At 34.7% G+C, this 23273-nt stretch overlaps 3 protein-coding genes across 4 annotated transcripts in view; 1 reads left to right on the top strand and 2 right to left on the bottom strand.

Annotated features, from left to right (window-relative positions):
* LOC144838754 (microtubule nucleation factor SSNA1-like) overlaps positions 1–18988 on the top strand; it is a 204999-nt gene extending 186011 nt beyond the window's left edge. The window contains exon 4 of the mRNA XM_078694228.1: positions 18979–18988. The gene's annotated coding sequence lies outside the window, so the exon portion shown is untranslated. The remainder of the gene's footprint in view (positions 1–18978) is intronic.
* Positions 37–12163, bottom strand: LOC144838644 (ER degradation-enhancing alpha-mannosidase-like protein 3). Its single transcript, XM_078694072.1, has 20 exons — positions 11851–12163; positions 11211–11256; positions 10918–11018; positions 10125–10277; positions 9488–9641; positions 9096–9230; positions 8766–8871; positions 8131–8228; positions 7630–7755; positions 7418–7501; positions 7150–7233; positions 6644–6768; positions 6155–6323; positions 5499–5659; positions 4858–4996; positions 4426–4504; positions 4004–4113; positions 3675–3794; positions 3200–3428; positions 37–2648 (listed from the first exon to the last, which is right to left on the bottom strand). The coding sequence occupies exons 1-20, from the start codon at positions 12057–12059 to the stop codon at positions 2038–2040; spliced, it is 3039 nt and encodes a 1012-aa protein (XP_078550198.1). The 5' UTR covers positions 12060–12163; the 3' UTR covers positions 37–2037.
* LOC144837680 (monocarboxylate transporter 2-like) lies at positions 13400–17536 on the bottom strand. Of its 2 annotated transcripts, none has more exons than XM_078692894.1 (7): positions 17405–17536; positions 16977–17106; positions 16233–16526; positions 15313–15608; positions 14743–14971; positions 14345–14488; positions 13400–13718 (listed from the first exon to the last, which is right to left on the bottom strand). In XM_078692894.1, the coding sequence occupies exons 2-7, from the start codon at positions 17104–17106 to the stop codon at positions 13543–13545; spliced, it is 1269 nt and encodes a 422-aa protein (XP_078549020.1). In that variant the 5' UTR covers positions 17405–17536; the 3' UTR covers positions 13400–13542. The 2 variants fall into 2 exon arrangements, with proteins under 2 accessions (XP_078549020.1, XP_078549021.1); XM_078692895.1 differs by lacking the exon at positions 17405–17536 and adding an exon at positions 17197–17348.
* Positions 18989–23273: the final 4285 nt, after the last annotated feature.

A 23273-nucleotide genomic window follows, 5' to 3' on the forward strand; every position in this document is an offset into this window, starting at 1 on the left:
CTCTCAAAATTGGGTTTAAAAAGAAACAAAACAATATCGAACCATGATAGTTTATTTTCACATTTAATTTTAAAATACCTAGAGAAAACATGAAAATAAATCAAAAATATTAATTTTGAAATTAAAATATTATAACCATGATTATTGCCTTTAAATAAGAATGTGATAACCTACTAATGCTTTCTTATTAAAAGTTGCTTTACAAGAAATAAAAAAATATTTTAAAGTAATGTACTTATAATAATAAACTTACTATAGTCATTACTATGTACTTTGCCACTCTGCCTTAAAGCTTGGTTCCCACAAGGTTGCAAAGCAAGTAATTGGATTGGATTGCGCTTACGTCCTTGCATTGCCTCTTAGTGGGAACCAAGCCTTACCATTTCAAATGACTGCCAACACAATTTCAAACAAAGTACATTAAATTTGTGTTTAAAAATTCTATTAAAAAAAAAATTATTTTATACAATTTTGCACCATTTCAGATCCAAATTGCACAACTTTACTTATTCAATCAAATCTGTATATTATTTATTTTTTTAAATAGGTATCTGAAAAATATGGTTATAGTAGTTATTATAATGCAAATTATTTAAATATGTTTTTCTACAATCTACAGAAAATAATATTAATATTTGTAGTTTTTACATCATAACCATATACATAAAAGCACACTACATTTCTAGGTGGCACAGAATAATGCTATAAAAAATGTGTTTCTGTTAGGGTAGTACGGTTTAAACGATACGTCTCTGTCTAGCCTGCCCTAAACCATGAATCCTTTGAACATGTGTTACCGATACACTTCCTATGTACATCATCATGATGTCAAGTCAAGATGGGAAAGTGTGCCCCCATTTTGACAAGATTGGATCCACCTCTGAATGTAATAATTGTCTTCCCGCCGTTAGGGCAATAAATTAGGTTGTAGATTTTGCCCAAACTGACGTAATAAAGTACTAGGCAAGCATACAACCATGATTTTCCAATGCAAAAATTCCATCAACCATGATCAATATCATATGTTACATAATTATTATACTAAAGTACATTTTCATACAGTATAGACAATACTAAGGTATTGATATTATTTAATATTTGTTAATTTAAATACAATATTAGTTTAAAGGTTAATATACAGAGGTAGTATTCAAATTATTTAAATACAGTATAGACAACATGGTGGTATTTGTAGTGCTTGGGTGGGGGAAGCAAAGTACAGTACTATGGAAAGCACAATACAGTATTATGGAAGGGATTAAAAATAGAATTATTTACACTATATGGATATTTATGTAAATGCTTTTCAAAATTGAAAAAACAAATTGAATTTCTTTCTGTATCTTAAATGTTTAGTTCAGTACATGTAGTACACTATATCATTTTATGACATGACATTTATTAAGTCAAAAGGTCATTATGCCCACTCATGAGCAAATATACTGGGGACTCGATAGCTGACGCATCACAAAAACGCTGACAACATAATACATGGTAAATTACTAGTTAGCATTAATTATAAATATAATGTCAATGACAATTTTAAATTATTAACTTGATAAATGAATATTGAAAACAAAACCAAATTATTATTAATTATTAAAAAGTATTATTTTTAATCCTGTACAAATTCAATTTAATGAATGTACATCTTTCAATAAAGACAAATGTCAATTAAACTAGTGCTGCTGTATTTTAAATAGGAAGCAGAGTTTTCATTAATTAAGGCGGAGACTGTCACATGGCTGTTTGGTTGGTGGTTTGGTTGTGCTCTCTCAATTTGTTGGGTCTATGCCATTCCAATGCTAGGCTTCATACCGAACAGTCTCCACTATTTTCTTTAGATCCTTTTAAACAAAAACCCTGAGGAAGAATCATAAATTATTTATGCCTAATTAAATTTAAGTCTACCTCAAATTAAATATGGTGTTACACATGATTTGATCTGGTGCCTTTCTGAAACCAAATTATATTTCAAAATTTGACACCAAATATTTTAATTTGAGGAAGACCGATCATTTCCACAAATTGCCAACATCATAACTCTTTATGCTTATTGGTCTGTTCCTTCAAATCATCGGAATATCTATCTTCGTCATTTTGTATTTGATCGCTATTTTTTTCGTTCTCCTTTTTGTTCGTTTGTAAATGTTCTGTGCGTTTTCCTTCTTCATTTTTCCTTTGTTTATTATTATCAATTCTAATATCATCCTTCCAATCACCGTCCATCTTTTCACCCTTTTCTGCCTCAGTCACGAGCGAGTTCTGAATGTTCTTCAGTTGGATTATATCTCTTATAATGTCCTGAAGAATTTTCAACTCTTTTTCCGAGCTCGGTAGTAATTCCTGTAGTGTGCTGAACTGTTCATTTTGAAGCTCATTCAAGTCTGCCCCGTCCTCTAACCCGTTGTTCAACTCCTCCAACATCATATCATAAATCTTCTGTAAATACTGAGGACTATAGGTTGATAGAAAATAATCATTCTTTGTGCCATCAGGTGCATCCTCTGCTTTGTTTGGTTCACCATCTCTTTCAGGATCTAATGCCAACCCTTCTGGTGATCTACCAAGTTCAGTGTTGTCTTCCTTTGAACAATCATTCTCACTGATGCGTAACAAATAATCACCCTTCAAAAGTGCAATATCATCTATTTTACAAGAAAAATCAAACAGTTGTTATTATTATTTATACTGTAATGATAAAGCAGTGATCTCCTAAAGTTGGTTTTGCCAGCAGGAGTTACCGGTATAGCTCCCAAACAGAATTCTTGTTCAATTTGGAGAACACTAGAAAGTTAATTTAATAATTCCTATTGTGTTCTGTTTTACAGTGTAAAATATCTTATTGAGCCATTATAGAATTCCATGCACAATGTTATGTTTCTGCTTCCTTTCTATTAGTATTATATAATGTATAAAACCACATGAATAGCTGGGGCTATCAGCACAGTCTACTGTGCATGTAATTAAATTTTTCTATAGGCATGGTCCACTGTGCCGATAGACACTTCCGTAAAATAACCACAACTTACATTCTTTCTTTTGATAGAAACAGTTATTTTTATTATCAAACAATTTTCCACTTCCATTTTCCATGTAAATCTATTGGCACAGTCAACCATGCAGATAGAAAATAATGAAATACATGCATAGGGTGGACCATGCCGATAGTCACTTCCGTAAAATAACCACAACTTACATTCAGATGTGTCTTTATCAACCAATGCAACAAGCACCTTTTGTGGATATTCTATTATTGCATTTAGTAATATTTCAGCTTCCTTGTAAAACAAAAATATTGCAGGTATATTAACATCAAGGCTTCCGTCTCCAGACATAGCGAATGTGTATTTGTCATCTGCTGATCTCTTCTCATCTCTGTCAATAATAATGGCACCAACTGCACCATGTTCTTGGGCTGTTCTGGCCTATTGGATAAAAATAATATCAAGAATTGATCAAGAAACACATTAGTGCTGAATTTAGCCCTCTTTAATGTTTTCCGAAAGTTTGGTAAACTCGTTCTGGCCGTTTTACAAATACCGTTTTTATTTAGTTTTATGCATATTTATTTTTTTTCTCTCCATTGAGATATCTAAACTACTGATGCCCACAGCATTTTTTCAACAATTTTCCTTTGGATTTATAATTATTAATTTAAATTATACACTAACCTTTTCTATAAACATACAATCTCCTCTTGTGATTACCACAATTTGACCTTTGACCTCCCATCCATTATTCAATGCTGAACAACCATTTGGGGGATCTGCTATAACCACACCACTAACAACCTTTAGAGAAGACAACAGTTAAATGGTAATCTGATAATTTTAGCTTAGTTGCTTAAGCTATCACAATGCTGCTTTTGTTGTAAGCATGCCCAGAAGTTTCTTGCGTTCTTTTGCTTTATAGTCTTTAGTGCTTGTAGAGCCCTTTATTATAAAGCTAGCTAAATAAAGAAATGTTTAAACTGATTTATGATGATAGCTTTTGTACTTACTCCTGGATCTGTAGATAGGTCAAGCCCAAATTGAGCAGGGTTAGCAGTTAAGACCATATTGGTGAGCACTGCTGGTTCTACAAAGTGAACAGCTTTCGGATGATACTCCACTACAAAGTTAAAAAAAGTATTGAGTTGATTATGTATAAAACTTATTTAGTTGACTATGTATAAAATGTAGGATTTAGCTTGAAAAGGCCAAACTCTACCAAGTTTGATCAATTGAATAAAATGATTTTTGGTGAGAATGTTACACTACTGTAAACCTAAGTCATTGAAATCCAGTTATAAAGTCACAACCTGATTTTGCAATTAGCAGACATTTTTCTTGTAGAGTAAATAGGATTTTGTCTGACACAATCTAAAGAAGTGCTTAAGGATTTTAAGTGCTTACTGGTAATTAAATGACAATGAAACAATACCTTGTTGTTGGGATTTTGAGAGCTCAATCATCTCCTGCATAAATAATAAACCATTCTGAGCTGACTTTGTATCAATAGCCTAGAATACAAAACAACATAATGTAAGATGAATTTAGTCCTAGTAATTACAATTGGGTGAAGAACGCATGCACACATAAATTATAGACATTAGTACATCAATCAAGTAGATACAATGCTTTCAATAATACTATAATAACCTTCCAAAAAGCGACATTTTGACCTTACCATATACTATACAGGTACAGTACTATCTTTACATACCCCATGACAGAGATCCACATTGAAGTACACTGGTATAAACATTCACTCTTCCCAATAGATGTACTGGGTTTTTCTAAAGTACACACTTTTACAGTTAAAAACAACTATTCAAGACAACGTTCATTAACATGATATTAATTGTAAACTTACATGTGATGCTGTGTGCATAAGTTGTACTCTTCCATCACTCATTGTAACTAAACGAATTCCCATTTTTGTCAATTGTTGCAACTGATCTGAATTTCCTGGTATGAATTCTGTAGCTTTTAATCGTTTGCCACTACTAGATCTAGAGCAAAGTAAACAACACAACTTTACTATGATTTTATTATCATTGTCTGTCATTGGTCAGCAAGCCAACATACAATACAATAATTAAATTACAAAATGGCTCCCATCAGTGCTCAGCTTTCTGCTGTATATTTCAGTATAAACTTTCTACTTCAACATAATGATTATAATCATCATCTGTCTGTCATTATGCCTCTAATGGGAATTTTACTACCCATTCTTCAGGAATTAACCTAGATTTGAAGTTCTTATTTCTAGGCCATTATAATTTATAGGTTCATTCCCCAGGAGACAGAGGCCCTCTGCAGCTGAAGACAACTGACATCTGGGACAAGCTGCCTGGGCCTAGACACTGGATTGTGTTGGATATTATATAAATTATAGAAATGCAGTGTTAGACATGACATTGTGTGATAAAACAACTTTATAATTCTAAATGGCAACCTCTTGCCAAACACCATGAGCCTTTTATGAAGATATAAAAATAAAATATAACTTACTCTATTGTAATGATTGAATCTTGACCACAGCTCTGGTATCTTTTAATTTGCATAGACTCTCTCACTGTGTGAGCATATAACTCGCCACCTGGAAACAAATAGTTGTGATTTGGGCAAGAGCGATCTAGTACCATCGACACCGTATCATTAGCACAATCATTCTGTAGGTATTAAAAAAAAAAACATTTTAAACTGTGAGGAGTCGTCATTAGAGCAGTGCTTAAAGGCCAATTTAAGCAGACGAGCGGTAACGGTAAGCAGAAAAACCATGTAGCTTGTCCCACGTAAAATCTACATCTATCCTCATTTTGTCCGCTCCATGCTTTGTGTACATGATCATAAGGAATAACGCAGGTTCTATATTTTGATTACCGTTAGCGCTCATCTGTGTAAATTGGCCTTTATCATGAAAGATTTTCCAAAGTTCCTAGCGCTAAGTGTTGCAAGTTTGAATTACAACCACTAAAAGGGTACTCTCTCGTCAATTCATGTGACTGGATTATGAGTAACCAACCACCAGTGTCAGTTATAAAATTAGTATGGTACTAAAAATTGTTGATATTGTGCTGCACAGTTAGGATTTGAACACTGGATTCTGAACTTGATAAGCAAGCATGTAAACAACCATGCTTAAGAGCCACCACAATTCCTATTACCTTTTCTGTTTTGTCTGTGTCCTTATTTTTCATTCTAGCAAGGTTAAGTGGTAACAAGTGCGCTTCTGTTGTGAATAAGTACTGATCGACAGCTAATCCTAGCTCATCACTCTCGGCAAACAATAAATATAAGTACTTGAACGTCTCTGCCAACACATACGAGTCCATTCTGATGAAGAGATATCCTACATTTATACAGTGACAATAAAGTCAACGGAATTCAGATATTTCAAGACAGAATAGATTTGAAAAAAAAATATCTACAAATTCTGGCAGACATTTTCCAGTCTATGTACAGTAGCATATTTTATTCAATATGATATAAGAGAAATTGGTAACAATTCAGATCACAGTGTGTTAAGGTCTGTCGACACTATTAAACTTAATGTGACAAAAAAAAAGTGATGTGCCCAGAACACTATCATATTTTGGAATATGACTACCATATTTGGGCACAAGAGTATACAGGGAATGTGTATTATGTTTTACCTGTCTTCATGGCCACCAGTTCTGACATCTCTAATAGCTGCAAATCCACAGGGAACACGAGCATACTGCTGAAGACTATCAACTATCTGCTTGCCAACCTCTAAGTAATATGGATCTCCAGTGGCCTACAATATAATATGCAGATTAAATAAACCAATCACATTTAGCCTATGCAAATTCTCCTATATAAGCGATTAATACTATTACATATGGTGGCCCAACGGCAAAATTGCATGTAACATTACAAAATATTTTTTTTAAATGAATATAAAATCACAGTACAATAAAAGATAGAAGTTAAATACTTTACTTAGTATTTAAGGGAGCTAACTTACTTTAAGTGAATATGACCAAAGGAAAAAGATCTTAGAAGGTTTGTATACATTTATATTAGTATTGTACCATAGTAAATAGCATGGTTGCCTTTCAATCTCAAGGTCATGGTTCAATTCTAATTTGAGTACAAAAAAAGTAAAACAGTACAACATTTGTTGCATGATGCTTACCTTGTAAAGAAAATAAGTACTTTCTGAGAATTCAGGTCTAAGTGGGTGCTGCCCCCAATGTATATTGTAATCTGGTGTAAATGCCTGGAAAAATAGAAAAATGTATGTTTAAAATACTAAAGAAATGCTCATTTCATCTATGAAGTTTTAGAATCTGATTATTGTTCTTTACCAATCAGTTTTTGATGTTTTGTTTATCTGGAACTATAGCAAGCAAGTTTCTAATTATATGTGGGTTTTTATAATCAGTAAAAGGTGGTTTTACTACCTCGGGTAAAAAGTTGTGTTTCTGCATGACCTGGTACAACAACTCATGTGTTTCAATAGCTGGTTTAACATCACCAAATAAAACCTGAGATAATGGAAGAAAACAATAAATGAAAATCAGTAACCAACACATGTCATATCACTTCTAATAATAATGGTGGGTTGATTATGTATAGTACAAGTTGTGTGTGTGTGTGTGATATTAGCACTTACTTGTAGTCCAGGCCAAAATGCAAGTAGCGAGTCCATGAAGTTCTTGGCTTTAATTTGTGGCCTATGCATGTGAACATCCATTAGTAAAGGTCCATCAGAAATGTAACGCATAATAGCTTCATAATGCTAAAAAAAAGAGATTGATAATCATTAAGAAATACTGCTCAATTACAATGGGATGGACCCATACACATTTGGAAATCTTATACTGTATTGGTTGACGAATAAAACATGATTTATATCTTTGAAGCTATTACAGACATGGTTGGTAGTACAACTGGAAGCATTCATTAGAGTATGATGACCTAAGAGAACACGCGTTAATATTCCAATAATAACTACTGCAGTCATCCATTCATAATGAGTCTATCTTATTTTTACCAAGTATTTTAATGTATATAATAAACAGTAATTTTGAATTAATAAGAGATGAGGTTTATAATCTGAAATCTGATTATTCCTTCCAATTATTAGCCTTTGAAAAGAAGCTTTAAAACTTACAGCTGAGAACCAATCAAGGTAATTATCTTCTCCAAGAAGAACGTAAGCTTTTAATAAATATTCATAATAAGAATCAATGCCAGCACCAACTCCACTATCTGAAATGTAGCAAACAAAATACATCATTGAACTGAAAAATATTGACTGTGTCCAACTGGATAATAGATGAGAGACTATAATTTGAAATTACGGTATTTAAGATTTGTTTTTATTAACTTTTCCCTATGCCAGACATAAGAAATGTAATTTCAATTTTCTTAGACGATGATAGGAATATTGTATTGTATATTAGAATATTTAAAAAACAAATTTCTTAGTAACCTGTCTAAAATTGAATAGTATATTCAACTATAGGTCATGTATTTGAAGCTAAATTTTGAACTATTTATAATAAAAGCAATCTTTATTGTACTTTATATGTTATAACATTGCATGGTTAAATTTCTCAGTATTTGTAAAATGGTCGACAATTACGTTTACTAGAGCTCTGTCTACACTATCAAACTTTATGTGACAAAAATGCCCATATATTGACACGATGATGTCATATCACTACCATATTTGGGCACATCACACTTTTTTGTCGAACTATAGTTTGATAGTGTAGACAGAGCTTAAGAATAATATAAACCTACCTCTTCTCACCCAGTCACCATTATGAATGTTAATAATAGTACCAACCAAATTACTAGATCTCTGTCTACGAGACCATAGCTCTTGCATAGCTTTCTTTGCTTTCAACTGTAACATATTGAAAAACAAGTTGTAATTAATTTACAAAGTATATTACACCTACAATTCCAAGCCTCTTCACCATTTAAAATCACTTTTAAAAATTCAACCCAACAAAAACGGTGAAAAAAAACTGTAGGCCTACTCTAGCCAATAGCTTTAATAGTGCTTTAGCCCATTACAAACACATAATTGTCACCGACTTACGCAATACATATTCTAAAAATACAAACCTCAAATATAGGCTCCCCAGTTAGCCTGCTAAGAGTGGCAAATTCCAACAGTAGTGTCCCCGCACAGGCTGTGCACGTGGCTTTATCTTTCCCAGCTCGTGACTTGAGGGGGTCTACACCATGTCTAAGATTCACCTACAAAATAATAATAATAATAATAATAAGTAATAAAGCATTGCAGTTATTGAGAATTAAAAATGTTGATTACTGTACTAATTTTGTTAATTATTTTGAGGAATATCTAATACACCAATAACAGAACAATGAGGGTCAGATTAAAATTATCCAATCAACTGGAAAATCACAATAATTTGAGGTTGGTTAAAATACAGGTTGCTTTTATTTACCCAACAGACAACTCAATACAGAGATAGAAAACTGTATATACATACCCTTGGATAGGGCATTCCAGTTGAGGTGTTGAAAGCTGGTAAAAGTCTATAGCCAACTTCTTTGGCCATCATGAGTAGTTCATCTGTATACCACTGCATGTACTCTCCCTTCCCTTTGATATCCAGTGCCACACAATGACCTCCTAATAAGCCACTGTACAATTGAATTACAAAGTTGAAACTTAGTCAATATTTACTATGGTTCTAGAAGGCTAAAGCTCTCTCTCTATCATACTAATTTGACCAAAAAAAATGTGATGTGCCTAAATATGGTAGTGATGTGCCCAAATATGGTAGTGGTATGAATGACATCATCATATCCATATGGTCATGGTTATCACATAAAGTTTGATAGTGTAGACAGAGCTTTAGTAATTTACCCAGGTAAGTTGGTTCCCTACCCATCAAAGTTATCGAAAAATGGTCCATTGAAGCCAATCACAATTTAGGGGGTAACTTTTAATTAAGCCTAAACAGGCCCAAAGTGTTCCTAGGGTGTACACCCTGACGAATAGGGGTTGGTCATCAAAACCTAAATCTCTCCTCATTAATTTAAAGGCAAAATTGTCCGTGGTGGTGTCCCCAAATTAATAATGGTATGGGCCTGGCAATATAATAAATAAACTAAAAAACATACCCCAGTACTCTAATATTTGTTTCAAAGACGGAGACAATGATGTCTGTGTCAAAGGTCACATCACGAATGACTAATTTTACAGCATCTTCAAACTCTTTGTAATACCCCAACAGTGCTAGTGTATCCAAGGTATCAATTAACGTTAATGAAAACCTACAAAATGAAAGAAGGCACATAGTATTATAATAACATTATGTAAGTTAGTATACAAATAATGAATGTTTATGAGTGATTGTGAGAATATTTATTGAGGTGTTAAAAGACCGACTGCTCTATTTTTAAGCTAAGAAGAGCAGTCAATCTTTCATCGAATTAAACATTCTCTCCATTCAACACACAGTGTTTTAAAATAACCTTTTATTAAATGTATTCATCGTAAATCATCAACGAAGGTTAGGCAGTGCTGGACGCTGAATGGAACACTACAGGTTGACTTCCGAAGACAACAACCTTGTGTGGCAAAAATTCTCAAAATGGTTGCAAAAAGCCGAACCAGCATTAGATATCATTTAACCAATCAAATTGCAAGAATACAAGCAGGTGTGTTATATAATATTGCATATTAATTGGTTTATTAGTTTCTTGTACAAAAGAAATAATGGCAATGTCAATAAGAAGTTTTTATGGACTGTGAGTGTGACCAGCCAGGTGTTAAGCCAGAAACAAGAAATTGAAATTCCTTTGGTACATACAAACTGGATTTTGTAATAATATTTTGTGAAATTTGATTAAATAAGCTCTGACCTAAAAATAAGCAAGAGTATTTGACATATTTAAAATTATTTATACTTACTTTCCGAGGCAGTCATCTATATCGCCTCTACTTGGCACCACGCCTCGGACACGACCCTTACAACTCAATGGCATAAGCTCATCGGCTGGATATGCGAAATCCTGAAAAAAGGAAAAATATTTATTTCAATTTTATACTTATTATTCTGTGACTTTTTTCTTGGATTAACAATAATGAAAAAGGAAGAAATATATACATATTTATAATTATATTCAAAATTTGTGTGCAATGTTTACAATTACAACCTAGGAGTATATTTCTACTTTTTGTCTAATTAAAAGTTGTATAATTACCATGTAGGAGTTGAAGGCATGGTTAAACATTTCCAATACTTGATTCCTGTAAATGTAATGTAAATATATATAAATACAATAACATTAAATAAAATCACATATTTGAGGCACATAATTTTAATTTTCAACATACACATGACATAATGTAATGTTATTTATTTTCAAGTTTTTTCTTTGTTTGGTCTTACCTAACTCAAGACTTTTTTTAAGGGATTAAGCCCTTTTCTAAAAAACTCATCTTTTATCATTTGTTGGTCATTTGTTTTATGAATTAAGAAAAAAACCTTTGAAATTGAATTCAAAAATGTATAGGGCCGAGGAGGCCCACACCACAGACAGTAGATAGTTAGTAGTAGTCTAGGCCTAGTAGTAGAGCAGTATTATGTCCACTTTAGATGTATATAATAATTATAAATAGGCCTAGGCTACAGCAAAGTACCTCCTAACTTTTTTTTAGCTAAATAATTATACTTCTATATAAAAAAAAAATGTAGGCCCTATTAAGAATGAATAATAATATATTTCTAGGCCTAATTTACCCATCCATATAAATAAACAAAACCTTGGAAAATACAACAACATTCATAGGCATAGAACTAGAGTGAAAGTAAGGTAATGATATGGTGAAACTTGGACTTACTTTAGTGAAACTTTATCTACACGATTGTTCGTTTTGTGTTCCGGCTGGCCACTGCCGCCAGCAGAGGGTTTGTTATGTTCGACTTGCTCATCGGAAGGGCCTGGCAGCTGATCGTCGGTAACTTCGCCAGAGATGGTGTAGATAAAAAACATAAAAAAGCACACAAGTATCAACCATTTTGGCTCTCGAATCATACACCGAATAACCATACCGACGACTCCTACGACTACCAAAGAGTTTAATCTCTAAACGGCATTTTTCTACACGAATCCCATTGTCAATTTTCCTTTGTAAACGCCAGCTAGCTAGGCCTACACTAATATCAAAGAATATATATCACAAGAATGAGTAATCCGCGATTTTCCCTGTAACAGTAATATTGTCCATGTGGTAGGGCGCCGCCATAAGTGTGGATGTATCTGGGATGTATACAACTTTTTGTGAAGGTTTCACTAATCAAAGGCTGGACCACCAGAGCATTTTTCGATGATAAAAATGTAATCAACTACATGCCAACATCATGTTAAATACTATTTGGATATTTAATTGTTCGTTTTATGCAATTTATTTAGTAAAAACTGCCGTATAAACAGTTTGCTTTATCAACCGGGCGCTACGATAGCGTGACCGGGCGTCTTGGTGTTTACGCGTTTTCACGAACGATAGTTTAATAATATTCCTATATTTAACTTGTTTCTGGTAAAACAAATAAATGTTAATAATATTTAACATTTTTTCCTATTAATAACATGTATTTTATACTAATTTATATCATAAAAACAATACTTAATTTACCGGGCGTAGAGTAGTACACGGCAATGGTAAAGAATAGGCCGTGCTGAGTAACGATTCATTGATTTTTGGTGTTGCTGTGTTAGGCTTTTTTTGTGAACTAACTTTGCATGTTAGTAAATAATTGTCTGTAAAAGTGAATGTACACTAGTTTGTTAATAAATATGTATTATAAAATAGTTTACAATTGCAAAATATATTATCATAATTCTATTTAATGTGACATGTATAATATCTATTAAATCAAGTCTTATTTAGAGTATGTATACATCCGCCCTTATGAGGGCGGGCATCACTCTCTGGAGCTCTCTGTTACAAATTTCTCATGCAAAAATCGCGGAATACTCATTCTTGTGATATATATTCTTTGCTAATATCAATAATTCAAGCCACGTATAAGCATCAAACTCCGTCACTTTTATGAATGAACTTCGCTCTACACCCTCTCTAGCGCAGCACTAAAGAGCATGCGTAGTGCAACAGATTTTACACTTGAGTAATTTTGGGTTGAAGCCTTTTATATGGAGAGCAACAATTTGATATTAACTTATCGAAGCAGACGAGCGCCGCGAAATTAAAAAATCGTAGGACAGCGAATCTTCGGTTCAATATTGTACTTTGGTCGTTCATTGGTTGTAGTGTGGTCGTTGGTTGGTGTGTGGAGTATACCCACTGGAGTAAAGTGAGCATACTATACTAGAAATTGTAATATTAAAATATGCCCAGATTCACATTTATTAAAAATTTCAATAAAACATTTTAACCAAATTGCTTTATTCGAATTACGGTATTCACATAGTTATGTATTAATTTCACAATTTCATAGATAAACCTAACAGACAATAATTCAATAAATTTGTGCTCGATTTCAATCAATAATGATCTGCATATCTCTCTGTGTTATGTATTGATTGCGCCATATGATGAAGGTTTATTCGTAAATCTTGCAGGTTCATTCTTTACTGGTTTGTTCATGGTTAGACAGGATTCCATAAAAAATAGAAGAGCACCAACGCCAGACGAAATAGCACATGTAATGAATTCAAATCTATACGTGAATCGTTCAGATATGAGGCCTGAAATTGGAAAAAAGAAATATGAAACAATTGCAGTATTATTACTAGGTATCATTACTGCACAGTAGCTTGCTTAACGGTGGTTTCTTCTAGAACACAACGCGTTGAACGCAACGACGTATGACGTAAAGTGCTGTATTGCGTTATTACAAAGTGCTGCAAACATCGCTTTAATTTCACTCAGTTGCGTCGCTAGTTGGCACCAAGCTTTAGGCCTACTCTTGGACGCGATACGCAAGGAGGCACAACGCATGGCCGCAATACAGCTTGGTTCCTCCTAGACGTAACGCAAGGAGACCAATGAAACGACAATTCGAATAATCAATTCAATGGTCGTCAAAAATCGTCGTCCTTGCCTAAAGCGTGGTTCCCACTAGAACGTAACGCAAGGACGTAAACGCAACGCAAGCGTTTTAACCAATGACAAGCGAAGTTATAGACTGTTAGCAATCACAAGCGAATAAGCCATCGCTTGTGATTGGTCAATTCACTTGCGTTGCGTTACGTCCTTGCGTTGCGTCGCTAGTGGGAACCACGCTTTAGAGTGGGGGAACTTTCGTTGCGCTTACGTCACGTAACTCTTTAGGTCCACAAACTAGTACGCGCCTGTAGGCCTATTAACTTACTTAGAGCTATTGGTCCTGTCAGTGATCCTATTCCAATAGCCATGATTGTGTGGGTCAAACATTCGCTTCCATGTTCTGCACCGAAAATCTCCAGGGCCAACGAAAACGGAGCTGCAAGCAAGATCCCACGAGCGACTCCACTTACTAGAATTTAAAACAATGTTTTCAATAGGCTATAATAAATAATATTGTTTTGAAACTGCTATTGTAATTTCCGAATACGCCTATACTTTTAAATACCCAGCATCCTTTCCTTAAATCTTAGATCTCACTCTAGGACGCAACACAAGGCAATTGACCAATCACAATTGAAGGAAGGACTATCCGCACGGTTGTGATTGGTCAATACTTTGGTTGCGCTTACGTCCTAGTGGGAACCAGGTTTAAGTATCACTTACGAGAAGCGGCTGCATAGACGGCATACACATTCTGCTCAAAGGAAAACAAGATGGTGGATGGAATGTTGAGTATGAGAAGAACCAATGGCAGAATATAACGTCTGATTTTTGGCAGTCTGTTACCAAGACATGCTAACGCTATCAGTGCCAGGAGATCACTGAACGAAAGCACACTCACTGCTACTGTTCCTGAACTATTTTCGTTAATCATCTTATCTATTACAGAAACCTAAAATTATAAAATCAATGATTATTTTTTATTATTATTATTATTATTTATTATTATTAGGCCTACACCTTATTTATAGAGGGTGACCCTAAACAGCGTATGCTGACAATCAAGGGGCTTTTGATGAGTGACAAATCTTATTTCCCACTTGGCCGCAATGCAAAGACGTAGTAGCCGCAACGCAAGTGAGTTGACCAATCTCAAGCAACAGTTCGGATGATCCACGACGTTGTGATCAAATTAGATTTGCGGTGCGCTTACGCCCTAGCGTTGGGTTCAAATGGCAACCAACCATGCAGTACAAAACAAAACTATTGCATTGATATAAGCATAATACTCACAAAGTCTATGTAGTGGAACGATATAGAAAACCCCAATAAAACAATTCCCAATTCGAACAATATAAATTTCAGGTGACAAAATATACGTAAATATTTCAGAAGGTCCGGTTTTGAATGTTCGGGTTTGTTACTTTTCTTCGTTTGTTCTTTTCCCCAGGCACCGGACGACGGTGGCGTAAATGATATCAAACTTAATACGGAGATTACGAGGTAGATTCCTGCGATTACAAACAACGATTTCCGCCAACCGTACACGTGGTAAATATAAGCCTCTAAAATGTTTAACACAAATGTACCTGTTAAAGAAAATAATATCATAAATATTGTAGACATCAAATGTTTAAAAAACCTATAACAAATATTTGTTTAGATGTTATGAATTAAGAGTTAACGTTATTTTAAGGGATTTGATTTCATGGTCGTTATAATTCAACTAAGTAAACAAAGGTATAAACACTTAACCACAAAACAATATCCATATAATCAAACGAAGCTGGTAGAATTCTATTTTTTATATATCTATCTAACCTACTGTGAATTAAGACAGTGTAACTTTCAAACACAACTGTGTCATGGCATTGCCGCCGTAAAAAAAGTTCGCAGAAGACACCCCACTTGCAATGCTGCTGCAACGACGTCGTAATCACAACGCAAATGAGTTGACCAATCACACTGCGATGTTTTGATCCATTGCGTCGTTATTGGTCAAACTACTTTCGGTTGCGCTTACGCGTGCCCTTGCGGTTTCCAAAAGAAGTGGGAACCTAAGGCGGATGTAAATTGGGTTGGGGATCAGGATGTGGGGTTGAGGACGCTCCCCCGACTTTTAGATTGATACCTGAAGTAAAGATGCCAAAAAGAATCAATAAAACGGTATTATTTTAATGATTAAAAGACAATTAGTGATCAAGTTTTCTTACCAGATGGAATTCCAGCCGAAACAACAGCGAAAGCTCGACTAGAATTCCCATTGCTGAAATGCATGCCGACAATATTGATACAAGCATTGACGATCATTGCCGCTCCGGTCCCAAACAAACCAAATGTGACATACAGTAGGTGCATGTAAGGTACAAATGATGAGGCTACCAAGCCCGTCAGTCCTAAGATTAGGCCAAGTATAACAGTACGTCTGTGTCCCATGTGCTCTAGCATGAGGCTACCGATTGGAGCTATGAAGTAAGTCAGACTCTGTTGTACAGCTCCGACACTTGCTGTGCAAAATGAATGAGGCAATATGTTATTGTACACAGTAGAATAAAACATGTTTTAAATTGTTTGAATATGTGTTTGTATTATGAAAGTATAAATTGTTATACTGTAGAAAACTGTTACTTGACTTCATTTACTTAATCAGTCTTAGGCCTATAGACTTATGTTGTGAGGAAGTACAGTTAGACCAAGGCAATCAAATAACAGGACACTGAGCTCGCCTTGCGAAGATAAGAACTCGTAACAGTCCTTTGATCTTATATCTGGCTGCGACAAATACCAACAGTACTGTATTATGTATACATATCCACGGCGCGCGGTGTCTTTTTAAGAGGGGGGCCTGGAACTGATCGTGTCGCAGCCACAGATAAACCCTTTGATCTCCGGAACTAGCTCAGCATCCTGTTGGTAGATTGCATTGGTTATACGTATCCACAATACGTACGACATACCTACAAAAGACTTAGTTGCATTGAAATCTTCCATAATAGGGTCATATAGCTCACCAAATGAATAAACGAAACCAAGTGTCATAAAAAGTAATGCCATTGACGACACGACCACAATCCAAGCTCTGTCCATCTAAACAATAATAATGGTAATAGTTGAATAAACCATTTTATTTTCCATCAGAATGATTTATTTTTAAAAAAAACCTTTTTATAATACTACCTTTATTTCTGTATTTTGAAATTCGTCTCGAATTTGCGATACGGTCGTCTCATGTCATGGTTGTTGCATAAAATGATCAGCTGTTGTTGTAGGCCTCTCCTTTAGCACTAGTGATAGTAAATTAAGTCAGGCCTATTGCCAGGTATTTAACGGGCGAATTGGGACTTAATTGCATAACGTATTTATGTTCTAATAGTTTAAGCCTTACCTTGTTTTAAAAGATATTAAATACAGCGTTTCGTTTCATAGAATGTCAGCTAAGTACCCAAAACATCCGCTTATCGATATACCCTCCTGTATGCAAATGATTAAGAAAACACCTTTGTTTCGCTCACACGGTAAAAATTTTTATTTTTAATTAAGAAAAGTTACATTGTAGGGCATTATAAAATAATAAGCTTTAAATATTAACTGTGCATTAATTGCGATTTTAAATTTGTACGTAATAAAATAATGTAGGGTACTGTAATATAATTTTAAGAAATAACTGTTGGAAAATAACTACACTCTAGGGGGCGCAATTGACAATTTGTCTCAGATCATCGAGGTATATTCAGAGCGTCATTCTGACGATGGAGCATTCTCTACTTCTCTACGGAGCGCCATTTATGCCTTTATTTACTTCAGAAATAGAAATAGTACTGCGGTAACTGGTCCAATCACTTCATTTTAATATATTTTGTATGTTCATACACTGTGCTCAATTGAACCCAATTTGCCACCAGGGGAGCACAGGGGTATAAAATAGAAATAAAGTCACTAAATTTTAATAAATTTAAGAAAAAAAATCCTTTTTGATATAAAGTTTGCGGTACACCATGTTCTGAAAAGAACTGTTGAGTTTCTCGACGTTTCGATCAATATGCTTTGATCGTCCTCAGTCCTCCTAATATGCTTTGTGTTTCCTTTAGCAGAGTAAAAAGGTTAAAATGTTGATGTTGTTAATTTTTACATTAGAAGATTGTTCAAATCATGTAAATAAAACATTTTCCGGCTGGGAACCTATCAGCTCCCCTCTTTTAGTTTGCAAAAGTAATCTAGAAAAGAACTCAGGGGTTCACAGAATTATACGTCCCCCTTTCCACCACACATCATGAGGCGACAACATCAATGCATCTGGTGATGTGCTGGAAACGACCCCAAAAGGCTGTGGCAGGGCCTTAGTGCTGAGGCAGGGAGAGCACATTTAACATCTTTTTTTTAATTTAATTTTTTTTTTCAACCTGTATTCGATGTCGTAAATTTTATGTTTGCCGCCCTCAATTTTAAAATAAATTGAATTTATATTTTCATCGCAGGTGTACAAAATGATTTGGTATGCCGTGCGTTGTTATGCAATGGTTGTGCAGGTGTAGTGGGAAAGATGGTATTGTTAGTCATTCGCGGTCAACACGCCACACTGTTAAATTTTGATTTTGTTAATCAATGTTGCTACATTGGTAGCGAAAATGTCCGATTCATGCAGATATTCTATTGTAAAATGTTATTAATAAACTTTGATGGTAGTTGCTGTGTATGGCCGCAACCATCCCCAGAATAAACATGTTTTAAACAGATAGTTTGTCTTCGATGGTTTTTGTATGGGGATAATGGAGAGTTAAATAAGATCAAATATAGAACATTTGCAAAGATGCCGATTTTTAGACCAATTTCGAAGCTTAGACTAATTCCGCCGCCGGGTTAGGTCTTAGGTATATACGAAGTCGAGTTTTAAAGTAGAAAACTCCACCTAAAATTTTGAAGTCGCATCTGGATAGTTGAAATTTTAACATTATCATAATTATCATAGGTGATTATGTATAGTTATAAGTATAAGTGAAATTCTGGGCTCTATTTTCATTATTAGCTCTGCCCCTACCATGGTGGGCTAGTACTGGAGACTTAATATTTAATTTCATACGTTAATGAATTATAGGAGCACTTTCCGATGACAAGCTCTAGTGTCCCTGGTGAGTCTTATATAGTTTGTTTCATATAATTTAAAATCATGTAAAGTGCCATTTTTTTCGGGCGGGAACCTATGCAGCTCAATTTTTCAAAATTATCTTTGCTCAGCCCCAAGCATGGTGGGGTACTGAAGATTCCTATACATGTTTGAAAAAATAAGATGTCATTTCCGGAGACCTTGCAGCTTTATTTTAAACAGTGTGATATGCCGTGCGTTGTTATGCAAATTAGTTTGTGCAGGTGTATTATGGGGAAGATGGTATGTTAGTCATTCGTGGTCAACACGCCACACTGTTAAATTTTGATGTTGTTAATCTTTACATTAGAAAATTGTTCAAATCATGTAAATAAAACATTTTCCGGCCGGGAACCTATCAGCTCCCCTCTTTTAGTTTGCAAAAGTAATCTCGAAAAGAACTCCATGTGGAAAAGAAGCCCACCCAAGAGTGCTAAAAATGAAGGAGCACATGGGCTTCTTTTCGAGGTTTTATGGCAGTCTATTTAATGGAAAATAATGCCATGCAACTTTGTTTCTGATTTAAAAAAAGGTCCACTTGTGTTAGGCCTGACATTTACAACTCTCAAAATATCTCTCTTTTAAAATAAAAGAAAAACAATATTCATTATTTTATTTATTTATTTTTTATTTATTTTTTTTTTATTTCAAAAAAAAAAATATCCGTAGTGGTTCGAACCCAATCTACTAGAGCTGAGAGCACCTAAAGCTGAGCATTACCCGTTAGGCCACAAAGTAGTACATGACTGAACAGCTGATAATAGTCTATTTATACGTGTGTTACGTAATTCATCAGTACGTCATAACTATCATATTAACCTTGTAACAACCAAAATGATCAGTTAGCTCAGTCGCCTGAGCGTCGTGTTAACAACACGTATGTCGTGGGTTCGATTCCCACGCTGGTCGGTGGAATAGAGTTAAAGGCATGCGGCCACTGTGTTTGGGGTTCACAGAATTATACGTCCCCCTTTCCACCACACATCATGAGGCGACAACATCAATGCATCTGGTGATGTGCTGGAAACGACCCCAAAAGGCTGTGGCAGGGCCTTAGTGCTGAGGCAGGGAGAGCACATTTAACATCTTTTTTTTTATTTAATTTTTTTTTTCAACCTGTATTCGATCTCGTAAATTTTATGTTTGCCGCCCTCAATTTTAAAATAAATTGAATTTATATTTTCATCGCAGGTGTACAAAATGATTTGGTATGAAGTGCGTTGTTATGCAATGGTTGTGCAGGTGTAGTGGGAAAGATGGTATTGTTAGGTCATTCGCGGTCAACACGCCACACTGTTAAATTTTGATTTTGTTAATCAATGTTGCTACATTGGTAGCGAAAATGTCCGATTCATGCAGATATTCTATTGTAAAATGTTATTAATAAACTTTGATGGTAGTTGCTGTGTATGGCCGCAACCATCCCCAGAATAAACATGTTTTAAACAGATAGTTTGTCTTCGATGGTTTTTGTATGGGGATAATGGAGAGTTAAATAAGATCAAATATAGAACATTTGCAAAGATGCCGATTTTTAGACCAATTTCGAAGCTTAGACTAATTCCGCCGCCGGGCTAGGCCTTAGGTATATACGAAGTCGAGTTTTAAAGTAGAAAACCCCACCTAAAATTTTGAAGTCGCATCTGGATAGTTGAAATGTTAACATTATCATAATTATCATAGGTGATTATGTATAGTTATAAGTATAAGTGCAATTCTGGGCTCTATTTTCATTATTAGCTCTGCCCCTACCATGGTGGGCTAGTACTGGAGACTTAATATTTAATTTCATACGTTAATGAATTATAGGAGCACTTTCCGATGACAAGCTCTAGTGTCCCTGGTGAGTCTTATATAGTTTGTTTCATATAATTTAAAATCATGTAAAGTGCCATTTTTTTTCGGGCGGGAACCTATGCAGCTCAATTTTTCAAAATTATCTTTGCTCAGCCCCAAGCATGGTGGGGTACTGAAGATTCCTATACATGTTTGAAAAAATAAGATGTCATTTCCGGAGACCTTGCAGCTTTATTTTAAACAGTGTGATATGCCGCGCGTTGTTATGCAAATTAGTTTGTGCAGGTGTATTATGGGGAAGATGGTATGTTAGTCATTCGCGGTCAACACGCCACAATGTTAAATTTTGATGTTGTTAATCTTTACATTAGAAGATTGTTCAAATCATGTAAATAAAACATTTTCCGGCCGGGAACCTATCAGCTCCCCTCTTTTAGTTTGCAAAAGTAATCTCGAAAAGAACTCCATGTGGAAAAGAAGCCCACCCAAGAGTGCTAAAAATGAAGGAGCACATGGGCTTCTTTTCGAGGTTTTATGGCAGTCTATTTAATGGAAAATAATGCCATGCAACTTTGTTTCTGATTTAAAAAAGGTCCACTTGTGTTAGGCCTGACATTTACAACCCTCAAAATATCTCTCTTTTAAAATAAAAGAAAAACAATATTCATTATTTTATTTATTTATTTTTTTTTTATTTATTTTTTTTTTATTTCAAAAAAAAAAATATCCGTAGTGGTTCGAACCCAATCTACTAGAGCTGAGAGCACCTAAAGCTGAGCATTACCCGTTAGGCCACAAAGTAGTACATGACTGAACAGCTGATAATAGTCTATTTATACGTGTGTTACGTAATTCATCAGTACGTCATAACTATCATATTAACCTTGTAACAACCAAAATGATCAGTTAGCTCAGTCGCCTGAGCGTCGTGTTAACAACACGTATGTCGTGGGTTCGATTCCCACGCTGGTCGGTGGAATAGAGTTAAAGGCATGCGGCCACTGTGTTTGGGGTTCACAGAATTATACGTCCCCCTTTCCACCACACATCATGAGGCGACAACATCAATGCATCTGGTGATGTGCTGGAAACGACCCCAAAAGGCTGTGGCAGGGCCTTAGTGCTGAGGCAGGGAGAGCACATTTAACATCTTTTTTTTTATTTAATTTTTTTTTTCAACCTGTATTCGATCTCGTAAATTTTATGTTTGCCGCCCTCAATTTTAAAATAAATTGAATTTATATTTTCATCGCAGGTGTACAAAATGATTTGGTATGAAGTGCGTTGTTATGCAATGGTTGTGCAGGTGTAGTGGGAAAGATGGTATTGTTAGGTCATTCGCGGTCAACACGCCACACTGTTAAATTTTGATTTTGTTAATCAATGTTGCTACATTGGTAGCGAAAATGTCCGATTCATGCAGATATTCTATTGTAAAATGTTATTAATAAACTTTGATGGTAGTTGCTGTGTATGGCCGCAACCATCCCCAGAATAAACATGTTTTAAACAGATAGTTTGTCTTCGATGGTTTTTGTATGGGGATAATGGAGAGTTAAATAAGATCAAATATAGAACATTTGCAAAGATGCCGATTTTTAGACCAATTTCGAAGCTTAGACTAATTCCGCCGCCGGGCTAGGTCTTAGGTATATACGAAGTTTTGTTTTGTTTTGTTTATTTACCCATAAATATAAATTATAAACATTGTAATAATATACAAATAATAATAATTATATCAAGGGAGGGCTAAAAAATAGTTAAAACTAATCAAGTTCAGCCCCTAAACATTGAAGTATAAATAGTTATATAAATAAATTAGGGCTACTTGTCTAAAATAAAATTAATATACATAAACATTTTTTTTTTTTTTTAAATACACTTTCTCTCAAATATATACAATAAGTCGAGTTTTAAAGTAGAAAACCCCACCTAAAATGTTTGAAGTCGCATCTGGATAGTTGAAATTTTAACATTATCATAATTATCATAGGTGATTATGTATAGTTATAAGTATAAGTGCAATTCTGGGCTCTATTTTCATTATTAGCTCTGCCCCTACCATGGTGGGCTAGTACTGGAGACTTAATATTTAATTTCATACGTTAATGAATTATAGGAGCACTTTCCGATGACAAGCTCTAGTGTCCCTGGTGAGTCTTATATAGTTTGTTTCATATAATTTAAAATCATGTAAAGTGCCATTTTTTTTCGGGCGGGAACCTATGCAGCTCAATTTTTCAAAATTATCTTTGCTCAGCCCCAAGCATGGTGGGGTACTGAAGATTCCTATACATGTTTGAAAAAATAAGATGTC

The sequence above is a fragment of the Antedon bifida genome, chromosome 3 (assembly GCF_963402885.1).
Source record: "Antedon bifida chromosome 3, ecAntBifi1.1, whole genome shotgun sequence".
NCBI classification, from domain to species: domain Eukaryota; kingdom Metazoa; phylum Echinodermata; class Crinoidea; order Comatulida; family Antedonidae; genus Antedon; species Antedon bifida.